The sequence below is a fragment of the Vulpes vulpes genome, chromosome 10 (genome assembly GCF_048418805.1).
Source record: "Vulpes vulpes isolate BD-2025 chromosome 10, VulVul3, whole genome shotgun sequence".
NCBI lineage: Eukaryota > Metazoa > Chordata > Mammalia > Carnivora > Canidae > Vulpes > Vulpes vulpes.
In genome coordinates this window covers 10528233-10552148 of record NC_132789.1, presented here as the reverse complement: position 1 = coordinate 10552148, position 23916 = coordinate 10528233, and the positions used below count along the sequence as shown (strand labels likewise).

Here is a 23916-nt window from a genome sequence, read left to right as displayed (position 1 = left end):
AGGGTGTGTCAATGGCACAGCTGCTGTGGAATATGGGGAGGTGGGCCCTCATGGTTAAACACATGTAAGCCAGTAATTTCATGATTCCAGCAATTCTCTTGGGCATCTATATACACCCAAGAGAAGTGAAAATCCATGTTTACATAAAATCATATACAAACATTCATAGCATTTTTCATAATGGCCACAAAGTGGAAAAGTCCAAACATTCATCAAAGGATGAATGGACAAATGTGGTCTCTTCATACCATGGAATATTGTCCAGTAATAACAAGGAATGAGCACTGACATATAAGTTACAACACGGATGGACCTCGAAAATGTGATGCTAAGTGAAAGAAGCCAGACACAGAAGGACAAATATTGTGTGATTCCATTTATATGAAGTGTTGATAATAGAGACAGAAAGCAGATGAGTGATGGCCAGGGATTGGGGGCAAAGGGTCATGGCAATGCAGTGACTACTAATGGGTTTCAGGTTTCTCTTGGGGCTGATGAAAATGTTCTGGAAGTAGTATAATGGATCCCCCTTGTAACGTGGCTTGCCTTGTGTTTTTTGTTTTTTGTTCATTTTAACTTTTAATTTTTAAAAAAAATTGTCATTTTTTGACAATTTGGAGTTCTACATTGCGCACTGTGCGTTTCTGGACTGGGTCCTCATTTCCTTCTGGCTTCTGGCTTCTGGCTTCTGGCAATGGAGCCTCTGTGTGTGCTACCAAGGAGGCCTTCTGGCTCTCTGTTTAGCATTCAATTGTTGATTGATCACATTTAGCTTTTCATATTTTTTTACCCTAAGGCTGTGGCTTCTTACTAAGGTTTTTGTTGTTGTTTTTAAAAATATTTTATTTATTTATTCTTGAGAGACAGAGAGAAACAGAGAGAGAGAGAGAGGCAGAGACACAGGCAGAGGGAGAAGCAGGCTCCATGCCGGGAGCCCGACTTGGGACTCGATCCGGGGACCCCAGGATCGGGCCCTGGGCCAAAGGCAGGTGTTAAACCGCTGAGACACCCAAGGATACTCGTTGTTGTTGTTGTTGTTTTTTAAAGATTTTATTTATTTATTCACGAGAGACACACAGAGAGAGGTAGTGACATCGGCAGAGGGAGAAGCAGGCTCCATGCAGGGAGCCCGATGTAGGACTTGATCCCAGGACCTCGGGATCACGACCTGAGCCAAAGGCTGATGCTCAACCACTGAGGCACCCAGGTGCACAGCCCCCCCGTAAATTTTAATAGTGGCTAGGGCTACTCCCTTTTTTCCTGCATTTTTCTGAACTTTTCTTGCATGCATATGTTTCCATAAGAACTTCAGTATCAGTTTGTCTACTTCCAGAGAAAAGCGCACAAGGGCATTTTGTGGATATCTTTAGGATCATTAAATGTGTAAATCAAGTTAAGATTGACGTTGAAGGGTGTGGCTATATCAGGAAGCCCTCAAAAGTTACAGTGGGGTTACCACGTCAATACCAGGGTGGCCATTGTCAAAAATCAAGGTGCTAAGAGTAAAACAAATCCCTGCTCGGATCAGCCCAGCCCAAGTGACTGGTCCTCCTTACCTTCTACCTACTGGATCTACCCCATTTCCCACCATCTCACAATTAGGGTAACCTAATTCAAGAATCATTTTGAGGGGGAAGCCTAGAGTCCCTGTCATGAGGTGGAAGTTATTCAGACCAGCCCAGTTCCTCCCAGGAAGACAACCAGCAGCTTGTGAGGCCAAGGCCAGGTCCCCACCTGCTGCTGGACACTTGGTGGGGTAGGTCTCTGCTGCCTGCAAGTGTCTGCCCTGAGCTCTTGGAACTGGCCAACCCCAAAGGGCTAACTTGGGGTCCTGAGAATCCCATCCCCTGATATGCAGGCAGGCAGTGAGGTAGTCTAAGAAGACTCTATTAGCACCATGTGTCCTCAGCATCAGTTCAGCTGCCAGAGCAGGCAGGATAGGGATGGAGGCACACAGGTGGTACAGGTGGTAGGGGACCCTCCTAGCCCTAGTCCCAGGGGAAGCAGAGGAACTGCTCTCTAGCACTGTCTCTCTCCAAGCACAGAGCTAGTGGGGGAAAGGCCCTTCCTCGCCCCCACCCCCATCCTGCATCCCTGCAGTGGCTTGCGTACCCCAGTTCCTATGTGGAAACCCTACCCCTACTGTGATGGTATGAGGACCTGCGGTCTTTGGAGGCGATTAGGTCTGAGGGTGGAGCCCTCAGGAATGGGATTAGTGCCCTTACAAGAGGAGGAGGGAGGGGTGGCTAGCTCTCTGCCCTGTGAGGACACAAGGAATGTACAAGCTGGAAGGCTCTCAGCAGAACCTGACTGTGCTGACTTCTGGCCCCCAGAACTGCCAGGAATAATTTCTGTTGTTGATAAGCTACCTGTTCTGATGTTCTTTGTGATAGCAGCCCCAAGGGACTCAGCACCCAACAGGCAGTGCCCAGCAACAGGCCACGGAGCATCAGACTCTCTGAGACATGCAGGGGGGCAGTAGGGGCAGGGGGTGGGGAGATGCATAATGGCTCCTGCTGGCCTGCCTCCTCCTGGTCCTCCCTCTGGGATGGACCACCCCCTCACCCATCCAGATGACAGATGTTCACAGTGCAACTGCTACAGATGCTGTCCCAGACTCTGGTTGTCAGCGCTAGGCCTCTGTTCCTCCCTGCGCTACGAAGGGTGGGAGACTCAACATTTGCTCCTGCGGGCCCTGCAGCCAGAGTTCTGGCTGTAATTCAGATTGTGCTAAAGAAGGGAGACCGAGGCATCACCCTGCTGAGCTGATGGCGAGCAAGCCCAGACAACCAACATTCTGGGTCTGGCCCCCCGCTCTGTGGCTGTGAGGCTGTGGCACAGTGACAGTGCCATTGGCAGCAACAGCTTCCTGACCGGTGATTCAGCCATGGTACTCTAATCTGAAACCCACAGCCCGGTCACAGCCCCTGCCTTCAGCTCCTCCAGACCATCCGGGGATTTAGATCGAGTCCCTTTCTGCTTATGATTCTTGGACTATTCCATTTTCTGTGCTGAGCCCTGACTAAGAGGGACACTGGAGTGCCCCTCGCATGCACCTGGTGCATTTGCCCTGGGAGGCAGAGAGAAGAAGCAGGCTGTGCACTGTTGTTTGGGCTTTGGCATCTTTAGGCTCTGGGGATGGAGAATCCCATTGGCAATGTTCTAGCAGGTCAAGAGAGAAGACAGGAGCCCAGGAAAAATTCAGGAAGGCAAATAGGGCATGGCCCTTAAGATACACATCTGGGGAAGAAAATAAGGCTCTAGCCATAAGGCGTTCAGTCAGGTGTCCCACGAGGAATTGCATAGTACACATGCCCCCACTCCCTGTCTGTGACAGACAAAACTAGCCAATCTGGGCATGCTCTCCTGCCAGTGGCTGAGCTCAGAGAGCTCCTCAGTAGCTTAGGCATACACTGTAGTCCTGCATCCAGGCCAGACACTGCCAATCAATCACAGCACTCATGCCATCCCTTTTCTCTACTGCATCCATGGCAGACATCACTAATTGATCAGATCACTCTTCCCAGGCATGGAGCCATTCTTCAGAATCCTCTGGAACACAGGACTCCAAGCAGCCACTATCAACTGACTGTGGCTGACAAATGGCATGAAGACTGTTTTCTCTGTGAAAAGTTGTTGGACTGGAGAAGAAGGAGAGGCCACTGGGAGGACAAGGATGAGTTTCAACAGGAGATGTGAGCTGGTTTGGATGGGCAGAGAAGTCAGGAAGGTGGAGGACATTCTCAGCAGGGGTAGGACACAGTGTAGGATGCAACAGTAACTGAGAGCACTGTCATGGCAGGAGGCTGGCAACTCAGGCTGCGGCCAACCCACAGATCCTGGACTCTGATGCATGGCACAAGAGGCAGGGGAGTCTGTGAGGTGGCCAGTGCCCATCTGATACAAGCGGGTGTTCAATGGGGCTCAGCCGGGCTGGGTACACAGAGCAGGAGAGTGCGGGGTGGGGAGGCAGGGATGTCAGATGGGAGGTTGGACAGAGGAGTGGAGTCACTGGATCAATCTCTCCCTCACATACACGTACACATGCTTGTGTGCACAGACACACACACTAGTAGATAACCCTGAGTCTCCTCACTCCAGGGCTGGTGTCCTTCTGCCCATCTGGTACAAACATAGACTCGCTGGCCTTCACACAGCAGCCTGGGGGAAGGTTATAGAAGAAGTTGGTTAGGCCTAACCTTCCTGGCGAAGCTGAGACCACAGGGACAGCCAGGACATGGGGCATAGGCACACATATGGGGCCATGGCTGGGCCTGCCCCTCTGGCTGGAGTCACGCCCCTCTCCTGAGCACACTGTCCCCAACGAAGTGTGCCCCTGCTGCACATAGTTCTCTCACCTTCACTGGCCATGGTTGGATGGGGGTGCCATCCCTGTCTGTGCAGCACAGGGCAGACATGCAGGCTGTAGCTTCTGTGGCCAACAGGTCCCAGCGAGCATTATGGCCGAGGTTGCCTGTCGGGTCAGCTGGATCCAGGATGATGGGCCTGCAATTCCCATTAGGGTCAGTTTTATCCTAGTAACATCTGGGTATCCTCCTGAGGGACTGGTTGGACCGTTCTCCCTCACCCAATACTCTGCACGGGCCACTTCTCCCTTTTGCATCCAGGGCAGACATTACTAATCAATCACCATGTTCATCTGGGCCACACCCCTTCAGCAGGTAGCAGGCGTTGGTAACCAGTCTCGGTACTGGTCCTACCATTCTCCCTTCCTACACCTGTGGGAGATGTCACCATCTCAGAGTTTTTTTCAACATATCATGCTAAGTTGCCGTTATCCGTGGGCTGGAGATGCATCATGAGTTTGTGAAAGCACCTCTGCTCTCTCTGCGGAGGCAGGCAAAATCCCAAAGAATAAGACATGCTTACATTACCCAGTGGGCTCACAGGTAGGGTTGCCAGGTTTAACAAACAGAAAGAGAGGATGCCCAGTTAAATTTGAGCTTTGGATCAACATAAGTATATCCCTAATACCACGTGGGACACACTTATACTAAAAAGTCATTCACCGTTTGTCTGAATTTCAAACTTGAATGGAGTCTTGCATTTCATCTGGCAACCCTACTTCTAGAGCGGGGCCAGGAAACAGACTGCCTGTCCCTTATGTGCTAAGGATATCCCTGTTAGGAAGGAGCTCAGTTCTGGGAAGAGGATTTTGCTGTCTCCCCCCGAAGCCCCCTGGATGTGGGGAGAGCCAGTGACCCCATATCTGAGACTCTGTGATGGGGAGGGTGGGCCAGAACCTGGGCTGGCGAAGTTGCCGGCTCAGGAAGTCTCTGACAGTCTTGTCCTCGTTATCGTAGTTGACAGTCCAGTAGACACGGAGCTGACGGTACTGGCTGACCAGCTCCAGGACGGTGCGGAAGCCCTGGGCCATGTTGAACTGGGCGCTCTGCCCACCCTGCTCCCAGGCGTACACCGTCAGGAGTTCCAGCCCATGCTGAGGGGGCAGGGAGCCTCTTCCCTTGGGCATCTTGTTGCACTGGGGAATAGGGGAAAAAGGATGCGTCCGTTCGCACTGGCAATGAAGCAGTACAGGAGGGACCCTTCCAGAGCTGGCAAACACACCCCAAAATTTCACTGAGCACCTCCACATGTCAGATGCCTGGCCGGGCATCATCCCTTCAAAATCCTGTAACTTGGGATTTTTACGCCAGCCCAATTTTACAGAGAGGCAAACTCAGCTCCCAGAGCTAGGAAATATCCCTCCTTCTGCTCCACCAGCCCCCTGCGCCCCCTCCTCCCCCTCTCAATGTTTCCCAGTAGGGTGGCCCGTCCTTGTGCCAAACCTGCCGGTACCAGTGCTTCACCAGTCGGATCAGACTCTTCAGCTTGGTGGGGCGAGAGATGATGAAGTCTCGCTGCAGCTCAGTGAAGCAGGTGGAATACTCGCCCGCATTGTTGTAGCTGTAGATGAGGTCCACGTAGACTTGAGACGGGGGCCTGTAGCTGGAGACCACCTGGCCTGGAGATAGGGAGGAGGCCACCATCGGTTCATTTCCCAGAGTCCCGCTGGGGCCAACTGAGAAAGGACTTCCAGGATCTCCTACTTCCAGGATCTTCACTTTCCCCATGGGTGGGCTAGGGCCCACTTGGGCAAAGGTAAGTCACAGGGGATTTTAGTTGGAGCCCACACATGGCATGGCCCAGCATTAAGTCCCTGGCAAGAATCTTATTTTCCTTCCTGCCCCCTTTCAACCCTTCTGTCTATCTATCACGAAGAAAGTCTCAGCTGGGAGCTAACACATCTTTAATGGCTCTCAGCTCTTGAATGCTTGCTCATCCCTCTCTAACAAAGGGAAAGCCTCGGTCTCAGGGCCTCCGGTGGGTAACAGGACTGTACGTGGTGAGCTGATGTCACCCTCTGGTTTCATTGCACTTAAAGGTATTCCTTGACATTCAAACTCTTGCTTTCTGAAGAACCGTGTAGATTCAGATACATTTCCGGGTGAGTCCCTTCCTTGTAACTTGTTTCCAAACCTTAGGAACCAAAAACATCCAGATACAGGGGATGTCCTCACTCTGCAAACTCTCCAATGCAAACTCAGAACTGAATAGATACAAAGAGGTCTGTTTTGTCCAGGGATTTATCTGTGGTGCCTGGAAGAATGCCAGGCACATACTCCGTGCCTTTATTGAACTCTTGGATCCTACAGGTCTGTGGCAAGTGCAGAAGGCAGCAAGTAGCACACGAATACTTGAAGCTGGGGATATGCTGAGACACTCCAATACCCACATCATCAGGGGAAGACACTGGTGTTCAAGGTGGGGAAGTCCCTTACTCAAGGACGTTCGTCACGCTGGTGCAATTGCTGAGACAAGGACGCAGCCCAGAGCCACTGTTAGACCACATAACACTGTAGTGTGAATTAGAAAAAGGCATCTTGGGCAGCCCCAGTGGCGCAGCGGTTTAGCGCTGTCTGCAGCCTGGGGTGCGATCCTGAAGACTCGGGATCGAGTCCCACGTTAGGCTTCTTGTATGGAGCCTGCTTCTCTCTCTGCCTGTGTCTGCCTGTGTTTCTGCCTCTCTCTCTGTGTGTGTCTCTATGAATAAATAAACAAAATCTTAAAAAAAAATAGAAAAAGGCATCCTTTTCTCCAGACACCTTGCAGGAAACTGGTGACAAGCATACATGTGTACAATGCCTACACTGGGAACAGGTGTGGTCTGGTTGTGCACCGTGAGACCTCAAATACCGTCCCTGGCAGCCCTGCCTCTGCTTTTCCCCTTCTCAGGACTATGCCTGGGTACCTCACCTAAGGCGTTAAAGGCCGGCAGCACGTCAAAGTCCACACTCTGATCCAACATCGTCTGGGACTTCAGGGAGAAGCTCAATACGCGGGAGTTCTCCCTCTTGGGGATCTCGAATTTCACCTCCAATTGCATCTTCTGCTGACATGCCTCCAGCTGGGCTCGGATCTCTGAGATGATCTCAGCCCGCCTGTTCCCTTGCTCAGCGAACTGGCTGAAGCAGCTGAGGAACACCACTAGATCTGCATCCGAGCGGCCTCGCAGAGCTGTGCCTTTGGCTAAAGAGCCACCCTGGAGAGGACACAGAGGTGGCTTGACCCCCGCAGGACTTCTGCTAGAGCCTGTGGGTCGGGAACTTGTTGTGTAACCTTGGGCAAGTCACTTAACCTCTCTCCTTTACCTCTTTAATATGGGGTTAATATACAAGATGATTATGAGAAAAAGAAATGTTCAGGACAAAAGTTAAAACCCTTCAACAAAGGCAAACTTTCTCATTCCATCAGGTTTGGGGTCTAGGAGAGACTTGAGAGATTTTTTTTTTTTCTTTTTGGCCTGTAGTTCTCAAGCCCGTCTACACCAGGAGAGTTTTTTTTTTTTAAATGACTGGTATCTGGCTCCTATGCCCCTGAGACTGATTTAATTGGCCTGGGAGGCAGACTTGGTATCAGTAAAATTTTTAAAATTTTCCTTGTGATTGATTCTAAGTGAAGTCACAGTTGATAACCAGTGAACCAGGTTATCATCTTTGTGTTATGAATGAGGAAGGTAAGAATCAGAGAGGGGAAGGTATTGCCTGAGGTCACACAGCAAATCGTCAGGCCTGGGACTTTTCATTGGCTGACTCTATGCTGATAATCTTCTAGAGCTGACCTGAGTCTCACTTCAGTTGTGGACTGAGGTTGTATCCAATGCAGCAGATAATGTGGCTTTTTATACACTTCCAGCATCTCTTCTCTACCTTCTGGAATCTGCATCCTGAATTTCTTTGGGGGAATCGCCCTCCCCCACACTCCTGTCCATGTGGAGCTGACTCCACCATAGGAGCCAGGCTTGGCCAGTCAGAGCATGATGTCTCTCTAGCCCCAGTAATTATTGGGATGGGTAGATAACCTGAGTCAGGACAATGAGATTCAATTCCAAGCCTTCCATTTGATCTTTAAGAAAACAGAATTCCCCTTTCTGGAAGCTTAGAGATGCTAAGGATCATCATATGGAGAGGGCCTACCCAAAACAAGATGGCAGAGCCAAAAGCTGAGATGAAAAGCTGAGTCCCGGTGACCTTGCATGGGCTCCTAGATCTAGCTGTACCTGATGGGAGATCAACTCCAGGGCTTTCCGTTTGCATCAGCCAATATATTTCTTTTGTTCCTCCTCTTGAATTGGTAGTCACAAGCAACCAAAACAGATTTGTTGGACACATCTGGGTCCTTTCTCTGCCATCCACCCACAACCACATTCTGGTTTCTCTTCTATACTTGGCCTTGTGCTGATCGTTATAAGGACTACAGAAGTGGGTCAGGCCTGGCCCTGGTGATCAGCGGAAAAGCGGCCCTGGTGACCCCGGGAAAGATCAGCAGTCTGCCCGACCACTCGTCCACAGCTCTCTGGGGACTTACCTTGACCACTTTGAGCACTTTGATGGCAGAATTCTGGAAGCAGTTTTCCTTCAGGAATGAGCAGATGGTATCAACAGCCTTGTTCACTTGAGCCAAGAACTGACGGTTGGGCTGGAGAAAGTCACTGATGAACTTGTCAAGGTCCCCAGCTGGGGTTTGGTAAAGCAGAGCAGGCTACAGAAAGAATACAGGTATTGAGACAGGACTCCCAATGAATGCCCCGGCCCTGACTCTTGACATTCTACGTGGATGAGACCTTCACTATCTATCTCCCATATCCCTCTTCTTCCTCAGCTGGTTGGCAGGTCTTTGTGGTAGCATCAGAAGGACCTGAGCTCAAGTCCTGGTTCCACCACCAACATACAGCCTTGGTCTCCCCATATGGGCAAGAACTAGGCTCATGCCTCACTGGATTGTCTGGAGTATTAAGCACTGGTTATGAGCTCCTGCTGAAAAATAGTAAATGCGATAAAATCACGTCCCTTTGGGAACTGGCTATCATTGTCAGCGGGGTTCCCTGGAAGTAGAGCTTGTGATGGGGCTTCCTGTGCATGTTTTAACTGGGGGCAGTGCTTGCAGGAGAAGGGGAGTGAGGGAAGTAGGAGAGGGCTGGAGAAGGAGCTAAGTAAGGTTCCAGCTGGAGGAAGCTTTTTCCTGATCCCGTGGGGACACTGGACTAAGAATTGCATCATAGAGCTGGTCTTGCCGTAGAACAGAGGAGGGCCTTTTGTACCCATGTTAATTAAGTCCTGGCTGGGACTGAACAATCTGCATGTTTCAGCTGTAAGTGCCAGCAGCAAACACTCTGAGCAGCTGGGGATGTGTGCACCAGTGGGGAAAGGGGACCTGGGAGGGGGTCTCGACAGCATCCGCCACCCTAGGGATTCCTCTCTTACCATCACATCCCATGGCTGCACAGATGTGCCTTCCCTACTCCTCAAGCAGGCCTGAGTCTCCAGAGCTGCTGCTTCTTGGGCCAACAGCTCCCAGCTGCCCTGGCCCACATTCCAGGTGGGGTCACCAGGATCCAGGATCAGGGGTCTGGGGGCAGAGTAGATGGGCAGGCAGGGGTGGGGAAGATGGGAGTCAATGAAGGAGCAGAGAGTGGTGGTAAGAGGGACTAGGAAAGGGTGTGGGATCTGGAGAGAAGGAGAAGAGTGTCAGGACCTTAGGCTTGGCCCAATCTCTCGCAAGCACAGGAAGGTTCCTGCCTGGCTGCTCCAGTCAGGAAGGTATTAGGCCCCTTAATCTAAGAAATGATATTTTATTGTGTTAATGAAACTGACCCTGGCTCCTTTTGGGGCTTCTGGTGTCCCTGCTTCCTCAGTAAAGAGTCCAGAAGGAAGCAGAGTTGGGAGTGGGCCTGGGGCACCCAGATCCCACCCTGGTCCCCTTTTGGATACAATGACTGTCCAGCAACAGCGAGAGAGGAGAAGGATGATGCAGGAAAGGCAATGGGGAAGTGGATCTGCACCTTGGTTTCTGAAGCTGGCCAAGAAGATGTGTTCTGATCGCTGGGTCCTCGAAGCTATAGTTGACTGTCCAGTAGACACAGAGCTGCTGGTGCTGCTGGACAAGCTCTAGAACAGTCTTTAAGCCTTGCGCCATTTTGAAAGAATCCTCCCCACAGCCTTGCTCCCAGGCGAAGATGGTCAGGAGCTCCAGGGCATAGACCGGAGGCAGAGAGGCACAGGCTGGCTGCTGTCCTTTGTTCTGAGTTGCGACCTATGTCACCCAAAAGCCAACCAAAGAGTAAGTGGATATGAGCACCTACTGTGTGCTAAGCATGGCCCTATGTACTTGGAGAGGGAGGGGGAATATAAAAAAAATAAAAACACAGAAAAAATAGAACGCTTCTTATTTTACAGGTGGATAAACAGAGGTCCGGGGTGGGGATAGGGACTTGTTCAAGGTCACACAATGACCCGAGACCAGACTTGATCTTTGCATGGAGTCTCTCTTCCTAGGGTGTACAAGAATGGGGGCTGCAACATATTTAGCTTGGTATGCCAATGGCTGTCACAATAGTGATGTTAGCAGCAGTGGTGCTCAGGAGATGTTTGTTGAATGAATACATGATTGCCAGTGCATTCAGAGAAGTGTTTAGTGGCGGATGCCCAGGGTTTATTCAGTACAATTTCTGCAGAGGACAGTAATGGTGGAACAGCATAAGCTAGGGCTTGGGGGTGGGCAAGGGCAGGGAAAGCATCAGCAGTGTGAGGAAGGGGGAGAAACTGATGAGCTAGAGAGGGATGGTGAAGCCCAACCACAAGAAACGAGCACTTGGGGGCCTGATGGAGGAGAGACCCTCTCTCAGCAAGGGCTTCCGGCCTGGGGAAGAAGTGGAGGATGGAGGAGGTGGTCCTTCGACCTGGGATGGCCAACAAGAAGTGAAGGAAGGGAGCTGTCTGCCTAGGGGAGGAGCTGATTGGCTGAAGCAGTTGCCACGACAGCGGTTGCTTCTCAAGAGGAGCAAGGATACCTGGAGGCCTCACCTGGCGGTACCAGTGCTTCACCAGCAGGATCAGGCTCTTCAGTTTTGCCGGGCGAACGTTCACGAAGTTCCTCCGCAGCTCCGCGAAGCAGGCTGCGTGCTCGCCCCCCTGGCAGCCGCTCTGGAGGAGGGTCAAGTAGACCTGGGGCGCAGGTTTGGCACCAGCACAGAGCTGCCCTGTGGACATTTGAAATGCGCTGAGGGCACAGCTCTAACGACGACAGCGGCATGTCCTAACCCAGCTACTCACCAGCCTTTATTAATATCTGAACGTTAATCACATAGCAGTGCAATCAGTGATGCACAATCTACAACGTAGAATAGAACTTTTTTTTTTTTAGCACCAAATATGTGCTGGGTGCTTTTCAGTAATTTTCACTAATCTAGCCAATGACTCTGCAAGGTGAGTGATCTTGACCCCTAGACAAGCTACGTAGCATAGTGGGCAAGGGAATTCATCCCCAAGGCACAGGCTGGAGGCGCCCCTCACCCACGGCATCAAAGGCGGGCACCAGGCACACATCCATCCAGCTTTCTAGGGCCGTAGACACCAGCCGGAACTGCAAAGCCTCGGGCACGGTCTGCTCAGGAAACTCGAGGCGCAGGCCGGGGACTGGGTCCTGCCACCAGGATTCCAGCTGTGCCTGCATCTCCTGAAGGATCTCTGGGCGGCGGGCCCTTTGGTCCCTGTAGTTCTCGAAGCAGTTGAGGAAAATGACCAGTTCGGCATCACAGCCACCCCTCAGGTCTGTGCCCCGGCCAAAGGAGCCCCCCTGCAGAGGAAGGAACATCTCAAACCCATGACTGTCCCTGAGCTCAGGAGTCAGACTCTGACCCCAACTGCTCCACCCCATCTGCAACCCCGACAGTACTGTCTCACTGATGTGAGGCCCGGGGCCACCACAACAGAGGCAGGCTGCACAAGGGTTGTGACCTCTGATTCTTAGAAGCCTGGCAGGGTCTGACTATATTTGTCTGCCCCTGCCCTCTGACCCTCAGGAGTCAGACCAACTTGCAGCAACAGATAACGGGAGTGCGGTGGCATGGGGTGCAAGGATGAAAGATTTTGGCCAATCACCTGCAGCATCTACTGACTGCACATCTGGACCACAGGTAGCAAATTGAGGTCCCAGGGTCAAATGAGGCCTGCAGATGTGCTTTGTTGGCCTGTTTTAATCAACCAGCCAACCAATCCATTCATTCATCTGTTCAAGACATATTTATTGAGCACTCACATGTACCAAGATATGGGAGTACATCCAAGTTCCCTGTTCTCCTGGAACTTATATTCTAGCAGGGGGAGAGGAAGGAGGGACAGTCAGCAAACAAAAGCCTCCGGAAAGTGCTAAGTGCTGTGTGGAGACAAATAAAATAGTGAGGGGACTGGAGATGGAAGGGAGGTTGCAGCTGTAAATTGAGCAGTCAGACCTCAGTGGGAAGGGGACTGGGATCCCAGCCTCGAAGGAGGGGGAGGGAGCCAAGTGGATGGAGGGAGGGGGAAAAGAACATTCCAGAAATAGAAACCAGGCAGTATGGACTGTGCCCAGTGAGTTCAAGAAGCAGCCAGGAGGCCAGTATGGGGTAAGCAAAGGTCAGAGACCAGGACCAGATCCTACCAGCCTTGAAGCCATTGTGCTCTGTGAAACCGCAGAGGATTTTGAGCAGAGGAGGGACGTGGTCTGATTACGGTAATAGTAGTTTCAAAAACTATCATTAAAATTTTGTTTAAAAGCTAGCGCTCGGATATATACCTGCCAGCCCTCAGCTGCGTCGCTCTGGCTCCTTCCCTTCCTTACTGTGGTACCCAGGACATTTCCATCAGCGTCCCCATCCACCAACTCACCTTGCTGACCCTCGAGGCCTTGTAGACACACTTCTCTCGGAGGCAACCCAAGATGACATTGATGGCCTTGCCGACCTGCTTCTGGAACTGGGGGTTTGGTTTCAAGTGGTCCTGGATGAAGCGGTCCAGGTCCTTGGTGGCGATCTGAGACAGATCCACAGACCTCCCGAGCGTAGAAGGGGTGATGCTGTCTGGCCCTGGGGGTCGGGGAGCTGGCCATGAGGGCTGCCTGTTTCCTGTCCTTGGGGGCACAGCATGGAGACTGCTGCTGTTCCCAGGGATCCTCTGGGCATCGTCTCGCTGGATGGGGTGGTCTAAACCTGAGCACCCAGCACGTGGAAGGCCCTGGAGGTGTGTTGAAGGAGTTGTCTTTGCAGGCATAGAAGTTTCTCCATCCCTTCTCCTGCCAGCCCCCTCCCAACATAGTCAGGGTGACTGAGATTCAGAGGTGGGAAGTGGGGGAGGGGGTGCACTGCTGGCCCATATGGTGCCTTTGTGAAGATTAGAAAAAAGTGCCCTTACAGACGGGATAAATTCTTAAAAGGAGCCCTGTGCTGGGCAGACACTGTGGTAAGCAGACACTGACCCCATGCATGCACTCAAAGATGTTCCTCCAAGCAGGCTCAGCTTGGTGATCAGATTGTTTGAGTGCCTGTGGCCTCCACTCTGAACTCTGTCCCACACCCCACGGCCCCAGCGCCCAGTAGATGCTCAGGCAACACTGAGCATGTGAATTGGGTGTGGCTTTACACCTGATGAGGATCCCAGGAGCCCCTCACTCACGGTCCCTTTCCAGGGCTGCACAGTGTCCCCTGCCGCCTGCAGAAAGCACGGGTGCTCATAGCAGGACTCTGCCTCTCTGGCCAGTATATCCCAGTGCCACGTGGCTCCATTCCCAACATCCCATGTGGGGTCAGCCGGGTCCAGGATCACAGGCCTGCAAATCCAGAGGGACAGGAAGATTCTGTTTAGTAAGATGGTCAAGATCAGGGGCTCTGAGGTCAAGCAGAACTGGTTCCAATCCCAGCTCTTCCACTTTCAGTGTGACCTGGGGTAGATGGCTTACCTCCTCTGAACCTGTTTCCTTATTTGCAAAATGGGAATAACCACAGTGCCTGCTCTGGTGGGTTGTTGTAGAGATTAAATTGGAGCAAAAGTCCTTCCTCAACTCTGGCAGCACATGAGAATCATAAAATACGAGGATCCATCCCCAGGGACTCAGAGTTACCACCATGATGTAGCCACTTTATTCCTACACGTGTATCCAATGGTGCCCATACACAGAAGTGCATGTACGAGGCCCTTCTAGACTGTTCCTAACAGCCTTCCTGTAATAGCCCCAGGGCAGAAACAACCAAATATCCATCATCAGCAGAATGGAAAGCATATTGTGATAAATTCACGCAATTGAATACTATTTGGCAACACAAAACAATCAACAATAATAAGCAAGTACACAAAACTATACGGAAGAATCTCAAAAGCGTGATATTGAGAAAGAGATGCCAGACACAAAAGCATATGTCGTATGATTCCATTTCAAGATTTCAAAACAGATAGGACTGGAATGGTAAGAGTCAGAGTGGGGTCACCTTTGGGAAGTTGCTGACCTGGAGAAATAAAAGGGAAGCTTGTTCTCCCTTGATCTGATGGTGGTTTCACGGGCATGTTCACTTTACAGAAAGTCACCAAAATGTGCACCTAAGGAGCACCTGGGTGGCTTAGTGGTTGAGTGTCTGCCTTTGGCTCACGTCGTGATCCTGGGGTCCTGGGATCGAGTCCCGCATCAGGCTCCCTGCATGGAGCCTGCTTCTTCCTCTGCCTGTGTCTCTGCCTCTCTCTCTCTCTCTCTCACTCTCTCTTTGTATCTCTCACGAATAAGTAAATAAAATCTTTAAAAAAACAGAAACCAAAAAATAAAATGTGCACCTTGGATGTGTATACTATGTGTCGCTAAAATCCTCACGCATAAAATATGTTCACACAAGAAAAAGCTTTTTTAAAAACTGCCCTGGACAGCCCGGGTGGCTTAGCGGTTTAGCGCCTGCCTTCAGCCCGGGGCGTGATCCTGGAGACCCGGGATCGAGTCCCACGTCGGGCTCCCTGCATAGAGCCTGCTTTTCCCTCTGCCTGTGTCTCTGCCTCTCTGTGTGTCTGTCATGAATAAATAAATAAAGTCTTTAAAAAAAACCAAAATTGCCCCAAGTGATTTTAATTTCCCTCTGGGGCTAAATCCAGTTAGGGAGTGCATGTACAGTGCCTGGCTTTGGCCCTCAGGAAATGAGACCTATTTTATCGCGTTAATTATCTCCCGTGGCCCTAGCCCAGGAAAGTGGGTGCGTGGGGCATATGGGGAGGTACCTGGGTTTTTTCAGCTGGGAACTCAAGAAGCTCCTGACTGTAGGGTCCTCGAAGCCATAGTTGAGCGTCCAGAAAACACACAGCTGCCGATACTCCTGGATCAGGCCCAGGACGGTCCGGAGGCCTTGGGCCAGGCTGAAGGCGTCCTTCCCACAGCCCTGCTCCCAGGCGAAGATGGTCAGCAGCTCCAGGGCATAGGCTGGAGGCAGCATCTCCCTCTTCGCTTCCTCCTGGCATACCTGTAAGACAGTGAAGGGGAGGGGAAAAGAGAGCTCTCTGCAGAACTTTGCTGGATCTTTCAGGCTCTGGGGCGCAGACGCCACACGCTGAAGCCTGGGATGAGATGCTATGTTCTAGGAGCAACCTGATATTTCCCATCTGCCTTCGACTTGGAGCTTCAGCAAAGTCATGGGCCCATGTGAGATTCAAGCCCTTAGGACTGGGGAGCAGTCAGAGAGAGGCCAGTGGCTAATGTGAGACTGTCACTGATCCCTCAAAAGAAACCATGGCAGACTTTGCCCAGGGTCACACAGCAAGTCAGTGGCTGAGCAAGAGCTGGAATCCAGGACCTCCACAGACCAGACTTGCTTTATGATGAACGGTCCAAGAAGAGGACTAAGCCATGTGCCCTAACATTTTGTGGGCTTGTTCCCTCATCTCCAGGCACAGTCTGGGCACCCCTTCCTCAAAGCATAAGAGTCTATCAACAAACATGCATATTTTGGAGGGAGGTTGTTATTCCAGAGGCTGGAATGGGAGATATACAAACTCCACATTACTTCACACCATACATAGAATATTCCAGATAGTTTCAAAGCCCTAAAACCACATAAGAAGAAAATCTTAATACCTTTTGAGAGGAACCACAGAAGAATAATTTTAGAAAGTCAGGATAGGCAAAGTCTTATTACACAAGACAATGTGAAGTACAAATCATGTTTTTCTTAAGGAAAACATGAACACACCTGATTACATTAAAATTCAAACATTTTTCTGTGGTGAGAGACCTATGAACAAAATGAAAGTACAAGCCATGGACAGGGATAGTAGATTTACATTATAGTAACTCAATAAGAATTAGCACCCAGAATATATAAAGAGCTCCAACAAACCAACAATAAGAAGACACCTAACGTGGTGGAAACTAATAAACAAATGATATGAACAGACAGTTCCCACAAAGAGAAACATGAATGGCTGCAAAACATAAGAAAATATTCTCACTGCCATGAAATCACAAATTTAAACAGTCATATGCCTGCATCAAGGACCCTCAGGGGAGGCCTCACCTGATGGTACCAGTGCTTCACCAGCAAGATCAGGCTCTTCAGTTTTGCTGGACGAACGTTCACGAAGTTCCTCCGCAGCTCTGCAAAGCAGGCTGCGTGCTCGCCCCCCTGGCAACCACTGTGGATGAGAGTCGAATAGACCTGGGGCGCGGGTTTGACACCAGCACAGAGCTGCCCTGTGAGTGGAAAATGATGCGAATCAGGAAGGGTTCCGAGGCACAGGATGGAGAAACTGGGGGGAATATGGTGGCAGGGGGTGGAAGGAGCAGAGATTCACTAGCATGGGGGTTGGAGGATAAAGAAGAGGGCCTGGAGCTTCTCATGTGGCAGAGAGGAAAGCTCCAGGCCAGAAGGAAGGGTCCCTTCCTTCCAAACCCAGGGCCAGGCTGAAGATCAGCCATATCCCAAGGTGGTTAAATAGGAATGATGCTTCCAGCTGAGTCAGGAGTACTTATAACCTGGCAGTTCTTCTCGCCCCGAGGCTCCCTCAGGCAGTATTAAAATACCACCGTACATACCTTTAATTAATTGGTGCCAGAGGGAAACAGCTGGAGAAATAGAAGGCAAGAGGTTCTGATGCCTTAGCAGGGATTGCTAATTTTTTTTTAGTGCTTTGGACATGCCAGGCAGGCGCTCTGCTGAAAGTTTCATGTGAGCCCCCCATATCTCCACCAAAACCCTATCAGGAAGTATTCTTCACCTCATTTTATAGCCCAGGACCCTGAAGCTCAGAGAAATTCAATACTCTCCCCAAGGTTATATAGCTGGCAAGTGATGGAGACAGGATTGGCACTTAAAGCTGGCTGGCTTTACAGTATGTGCCTTTTCTCCACCACTTCCTGTGGGCCTAGCCTGGGAAATGTGAACACTCTCCATAATTTCCCAGATTCCTATCATCGCTTCCATGCTGTGTGACTTTGGGTGAGTTACTGTCTGTCTCTGTGCCTCAGTGTCCTTATTAATAAAAAGGAAGATAAGACAGTACAGACCTCATAGGTTTATTTTGAGAATTAATGAGATAAAGTATGTCCGGTGTTTGGAATAGCTAAGCATTTAATAAGTAGTAGCTATTATGATTAATATATGTGTACCCAGAGGGTGGGTGTAGCAGGTGTGGGATTGTGTGGCTGTCTGCCAGGACACCATAACCTGGATAAATTCGACAGCTATCCCCCAGAGCATCATGGTCAATAAGAATAATAAGAATGGTGGAAAATAATAATGATAATAATAATAATAATAATAATAGGACCTCTGGGGGGCTCAGTGGTTGAGCATCTGCCTTCACTCAGGGCGTGATCCCGGGGTCCTGGGATCAAGTCCTGCATCGGGCTCCCTGCATGGAGCCTGCTTCTCCCTCTACCTGTGTCTCTGCCTCTCTCTCTGTGCCTCTCATGAATAAATAAATAAAATCTTAACAAAAAATAATAAGAAAAAAATAACAACAAGCACTCATATAGTCACAGCATGTGCCAGGCACTGTTCAAAGTTCATCACATGCATTAATGCATACAGTCTTTCCAAAAACTCTGTAAGATGCATTACTAGGGTTCCATTATTATTAACCTCATTTTACATATGTGGGCACAGGGGCACATTATTATATTAAATCAAGCATGGACATAATATGAAGGGGAATCACATTAATGCTTTTAAGATAAAAATACAAGATTTTGCAGAATTCTGGCCTTGTCCGCAGTCCCCTGCTCCCAGGCACCTCCCGTTTGCCTTCTCCTTTGGGGTATTTATAGAAGGGCTGAGCAGCATTGATCTAGGCAGTAGCTGAAGGAAAGTCTCCCCAGTTGCTTGAGCAAGGGCCAAGCACCTGGACACCAGGACTACAGATCCATGAGGAACTGGACCTTCTTGGCCCATTCTCAGTATGTTTAGTGAGGAAACTGGAGCCCAGAGAGGGTCACCCAGGCCACATAGAAGGTTGGGGCAGGGTCCGAACAGCAAGCCCTGTCTTACTCCCAATGATCTTGCCCCCAAGCCTGGAAGGGGCCAGGGACCCCTCACCCAGAGCGTCAAAGGCCGGCACCAAGCTAACATCCATCCAGTTTTCAAGGTCCGTGGATGCCAGGCGGAACTGTAGGACCCCGGGCCTGTCCTGCCAAAGAGTCTCAAAGTTCAGACCGGGGATGGGTTTCTGCCACCAAGATTGCAGCAGGTCCGACAGATCTTTGAGGATCTCTGCCCTATTGACGCTGTGGTCCTTGTAGCTCTTGAAGCAGTCGAGGAAGACGACAATTTCAGAATCACAGCCACCCCTCAGGGCTGTGCCCCGGCCGGCAGAGCCTCCCTATAAAGGAAAAAAAATAACTCAGAATTCTGCATTCTTCCATTCTAGGGCCCACACGGGCTGGCAGGCAACCTGAGTGAAGCAAGGGGGTTGTGTGGGGAGACTGTGGGCACACAGCTCCTGGCATTTGAAGCCATGCAGAAATACAGGTCAAGCAGTGCCTGGGTGGCACAGTCGGTTAAGCATCTGCCTTCGGCTCAGGGTCTTGGGATTGAGTCCCACATCAAGCTCCCTGCTCAGTGGGGAGTCTGCTTTTTCCTCTCCCTCTGCCCCTGCTCATGCTCACTCTCTCTCAAATGAATGAATGAATGAATGAATGAATGAATGAATGAATGAATTCAGGTCGAGCACAGCCAGCTCTGAGTTTTAAAGAAAAGCAATTTTCTTTTTTTAAAAGATTTTATTTATTTATTCACAAGAGATACAGAGAGAGAGGCAGAGACACATGCAGAGGGAAAAGCAGGTTCCAAGCAGGAAGCCCGATGTGGGACTCGATCCTGGGACTCCAGGATCACGCCTTGAGCGAAAGGCAGATAGATGCTCAATGGCTGAGCCACCCAGGTGTCCCGAAAAGCAATTTTCAATTGTAAACTCATGGTTTCTAAATGCTGGCAACCTACTGCAGAACATTTTTGTTAATTTAAAATTTTTCAATTTTTTAAAAATTAAAACTGTTGGTGAAACAAATTCTGGTCTGCAGAACACAATGTTTGTGACCTTTGCCTATGATACGATCCACTGAATTTGCGGCACCTCTCTGAAGGGTGTTTCTTTCTGCAAAGCTGTCAGCAGGGATTTGGGAAGGAAACTCGCAGGCTCAGAGTCTCTCCTCAGTGTCTGCAGCTCTGTCAAATGCCTGACAACCTGTAATCTCACTTCCAGGCAATACCGCTGAAGTGGTTACTTGTGGTTGCATGAGACCGTGAGGCTCAGGGCGGAGAAGTGAGTAACACAGCCCGGAAAAGACAAGAAGCAAGATTAGCCCTCCAGGGGCATCTCCCCGACCAAGCTGGGATGGCTAATTATCCCAGTGGTATCCCAGTTGGCTTGCTGCCAGCTCCTCACATCCAAGGGGGAACAGGGCAGAGCACAGAAGAATATTGTAGACTGAGCACTTCCTGCATATTTTGCACATGATCATCTCAGTGAAGCTCCCTAACACGCCTGGGAGAAAGGTACTGTGGTTTGCTCTCACTTTACACAGGAGGAAATGGGGAAACGAAAGTGCAGGGAGGTTGCTTAGCAACACCCCACCTGGAGAGGCAGCAAGGTGCTTTGAAGGTCAGAAGGTCAACTCAGGAGATCCAGCTCCAAGCCCACCTTCTTCCCGCACCCCCTCCCCATAGATTAAAATACTTTTTATTATGAACATTTCTACACTTACATGGAAGAAGAAAGGGTTGGGGTTTTTTTTTAGATTTTATTTATTTATTCATGAGAGACAGAAAGAGAGAGAGGCAGAAACACAGGCAGAGGGAGAAGCAGGCTCCATGTAGGGAGCCCGACGCAGGACTCGATCCCGGGGCCCCAGGATCAGGCCCTGAGCTGAAGGCAGCGATAAACCGCTGAGCCACCCGGGCTGCCCGAAGAAAGGGTTTTAAAGAAGCCTTTGACATATTTGCTCCTTTTATTTGACCCCTGTTTCCTCTTTATGTGATTTAAGAGAAATTCCAGCCCCTGTGTCATTTCATCCACATACACTTTCATGGGCATCTAGAAAGTGGTGATCCCCAATGGGGGGGGGGGTGACATTTGTCCCAGGGGATGTTTTGCAATGCTGAGAGACGTTTTTGGTAATCATATAGGGAGCAGGGGAGCTCCTTCATGTTGGCGCCTCCCGGGGGGGGGGGCAGTTCTTCTGAGGTCTATCACCCCTTCTTTGCATTCTGGTCGACCCAGAAGTCCCAGGCTCATCTCGCACATCGCACATCGCAGTCCAGCCCTGGAATCAGCCATTCTTCCACGGAGTCCTCTCTGCAGGGAGCAGCTTCTCAAGGCTGGAAGGGTAGCCCATAGCTGTACCCACTTCACCACTGCCTCCTTGAAAGCCTGGAGCCATCAGAAGGCCGGAAGCTAAATGCAACCACGAGAGCTGTTCCAGGTTTTCCAGGGAAGCCGAGGAAGCCAGAGGTTTAGAGATTCTTAAATTCTTGCTCCGAAGAAATTTTACCTGTCTACCTCCAAGGCAGAAATCTACCTCCACACTGCATAGGTGGCTGCGTGTCTCTTCTCCGTCCCCTTCCCCTTTCCTACCTCCCAAGCTACGACTCCACCGTCAGAAAGCACTAGCTGCTCTGGGGGCATCCCCTGCTCCGTATTCATCCCTCCCCTGACAAGCTCCAGGTCCCCTCTACCCCAGCCAGCTTCCCTCATGCACCCCTGGGGCCCCTGAATTTGCACTGAGGATATAGCAGCTGACGCCTCCCTCCCTGAGTCTGTGGGCATCCTGTGGTCCCCGAGGCAGTGTGGCATTTAAGTGACAAAAACTGGCCTTGGGTGGTGGCTCACCCACACCCAGTCCCGGTTTCCCAAGTCGTGATACAGGGATAATAATCGTACCTCACTAAGTGTGAGCATTACGCCAGATGACTCATTTAACGAGACTGTGTTTATTGTTATTGGGCAGTTTCTCAGTAAATAGGCTATTAGGGCTATTAAAGAATACTCATGTGTCTGCATCCTGAGGGTCAGCCGTGGTGTGAGGACTGGCGTCTGTCTGGACCGGGTAGACAGATGACTGAGCCAACGAGTGAACCCATGAGAGGCAGCCCAGAGGAGCAAGGATGCAAGAGTCGGGCTACCTGGCTTTGACACCTGGCTGGACCTCTTAGGAGCTTGGACACATGATCTTGTCTCTGTGCCTCAGTTTCCCCCGTGTTAGGTGGGGTTCACTGTCCCCACCCGGCCAGGCTGTGGTGGGCGCTGGGCCCAGCAGTGTGCTGTCTAAATATGCCAAAGACAGGAGTGAAAAGAGCTGATCGGAACCGTGGGGGTCCGCATGGCCCAAGGTCCTGCGCCAGCATCATCTGAGGGTCGCTCCTATGTAGAGGCGACCCCCCCCCCCCCCCCCCCCCGCCCCCAAGGCGCCTACCTTGGCGGTTTTCAGCACCCTCCAGGGCTGGGCGGCGGCGCGGTGGCCGCGCTCCCGCAGGGTGGTGGCCAGGGCGCCCAGGGCGCGCCAGGCGACCCGCTGGAAGTCGGCAGACGGCTGCAGGCGGCGGGTCACCAGGCTGGCCAGCGCCGCGGCGGGGCTGCGGTACACGTCCATGGCCCTGCTCCGCCCGAGGCCGGGAGCGCGGCGCTGCTGCCCCAGCCTCCTCCGCCTCCCTCCTCCCCCCAGGCCTTCTGTTCCTCTCCCGCTTTCAGTTTCATTTCTTTGCAGCAGCTCTGGGCTCTGGCGCCGATTTCCCACTCTCGGTTTCCTTTTCTCCACTCCCCTCTTCCAGCACTGGGTCCGCCTACCCTGCATCCACCCCGCCCAGCCACACCTGCCAGCTGCAATGACCGGCAACACACCTGAACAAAACGCCCTAACAGTAGCAGAGGGCTAGCAGGGGCACCGAGTCATGCACCCTGAGCATTGCAAGAGACGTGCAGGATTGACGGGACGACATGGTCACACCTGTAACCCAGCAGCCTGGAGGGGCTTCCACCCGAGGCCGGCTCTCTGGCTGAAGGAGGCATTTGAAGAACCACCAGTGACAAAGAACATTTGCAGAACACTCGTACCTCATTGCTTTACATACATCATCGCATCCAGTCCTCCCAACAACCAGGATGTAAGTGCTATTATTATCATGCCCACTTTGAGAGATGAGGAAGTTAAGGTACAGAGAATGGAGGCACCTTGACCAAGGTCACATACGTAGACTGGATCCAAACCCAGTGCAAGTCTCCGTTCTCGTGCTCTGTTCTTACAGGAGCCAAGTCCTCCTAAATAATACAGGCATTCAATGCAATTCCAAAAAGTTTAGAATTGCAGTTTTTATTTTTTTTTTATTTTTTTTTAATTTTTATTTATTTATGATAGTCACACAGAGAGAGAGAGAGAGGCAGAGACACAGGCAGAGGGAGAAGCAGGCTCCATGCACCAGGAGCCCGACGTGGGATTCGATCCAGGGTCTCCAGGATCGCGCCCTGGGCCAAAGGCAGGCGCCAAACCGCTGCGCCACCCAGGGATCCCAGAATTGCAGTTTTTAAAACGTCAAGCTTATCCTTCTGAAATCTGTAAGAATTAAGAATTATGTTCAAGAGGAGAAATGAGGAAGGAAGGTCAGTGTAGGATGGCACCTCACATGATATTACATCTTAAGACATTGTGAAGCTTCAAGAGTTAAGTCCCTTTGGGACTGGCACAAAACTAGGCGGATAGTCAGCTGCGGAGTGGAGACTTGAATCCACCAGGTTGCTCGCTGATGTTTCTATCTTCACGCCTGTCTTCTCCCTTTCTGATGGTTTCACTGTTGCTCCTGTACCCAGTGGACCAGAACCTGAGCTCTTTCCCAGGCCTGGCCCATGCCACAATCCATCCACTCCTCCCTCTGTCACTCAAAATTCATTAGTCTTCTGTCCCATCCACTCAGGGACGTACTCTGACTTGGAATGTATCTCCAGTAGCAACGAATGTTAACAAGGAATTCCTAAAGTCTGCCTTAACCTACAGGAAATAGATGGGGTTGGAGGGTGAACTTCAGAGTTCAGAGCAAATCAGAGGAAGAGGTGCAGACTACCAATGTGT

At 51.0% G+C, this 23916-nt stretch overlaps 1 protein-coding gene across 2 annotated transcripts; it reads right to left on the bottom strand.

The window, feature by feature from the left end:
- Window positions 1-1034: 1034 nt before the first annotated feature.
- On the bottom strand, window positions 1035-22753 carry OAS3 (2'-5'-oligoadenylate synthetase 3). Of its 2 annotated transcripts, none has more exons than XR_011994641.1 (16): window positions 22270-22753; window positions 18896-19178; window positions 16877-17052; window positions 15588-15826; window positions 14010-14163; window positions 13227-13571; window positions 11874-12156; window positions 11385-11560; window positions 10364-10614; window positions 9786-9930; window positions 8890-9063; window positions 7279-7564; window positions 5821-5986; window positions 5265-5503; window positions 4359-4506; window positions 1035-4161 (listed from the first exon to the last, which is right to left on the bottom strand). XR_011994641.1 is itself a non-coding variant. In XM_072722876.1 (16 exons), the coding sequence occupies exons 1-16, from the start codon at window positions 22645-22647 to the stop codon at window positions 4150-4152; spliced, it is 3465 nt and encodes a 1154-aa protein (XP_072578977.1). In that variant the 5' UTR covers window positions 22648-22749; the 3' UTR covers window positions 1035-4149. The 2 variants fall into 2 exon arrangements, 1 of the variants encoding a protein (XP_072578977.1); XM_072722876.1 differs by having other exon boundaries at window positions 5811-5986; window positions 22270-22749.
- Window positions 22754-23916: the final 1163 nt, after the last annotated feature.

Excerpts from the sequence above, each read along its gene's own strand:
- OAS3 (XM_072722876.1), bottom strand. The coding sequence starts at position 22,647 with ATGCAGGGTAGGCGGACCCAGTGCTGGAAGAGGGGAGTGGAGAAAAGG. Across the intron at positions 9,064-9,785 it reads TGCAGCCATGGGATGTGATG|CCTGCTCTGCTTTACCAAAC; the intron begins GTAAGAGAGGAA and ends TTCTTTCTGTAG. Across the intron at positions 4,507-5,264 it reads CGGCAACTTCGCCAGCCCAG|GCCCATCATCCTGGATCCAG; the intron begins GTTCTGGCCCAC and ends TGGGAATTGCAG.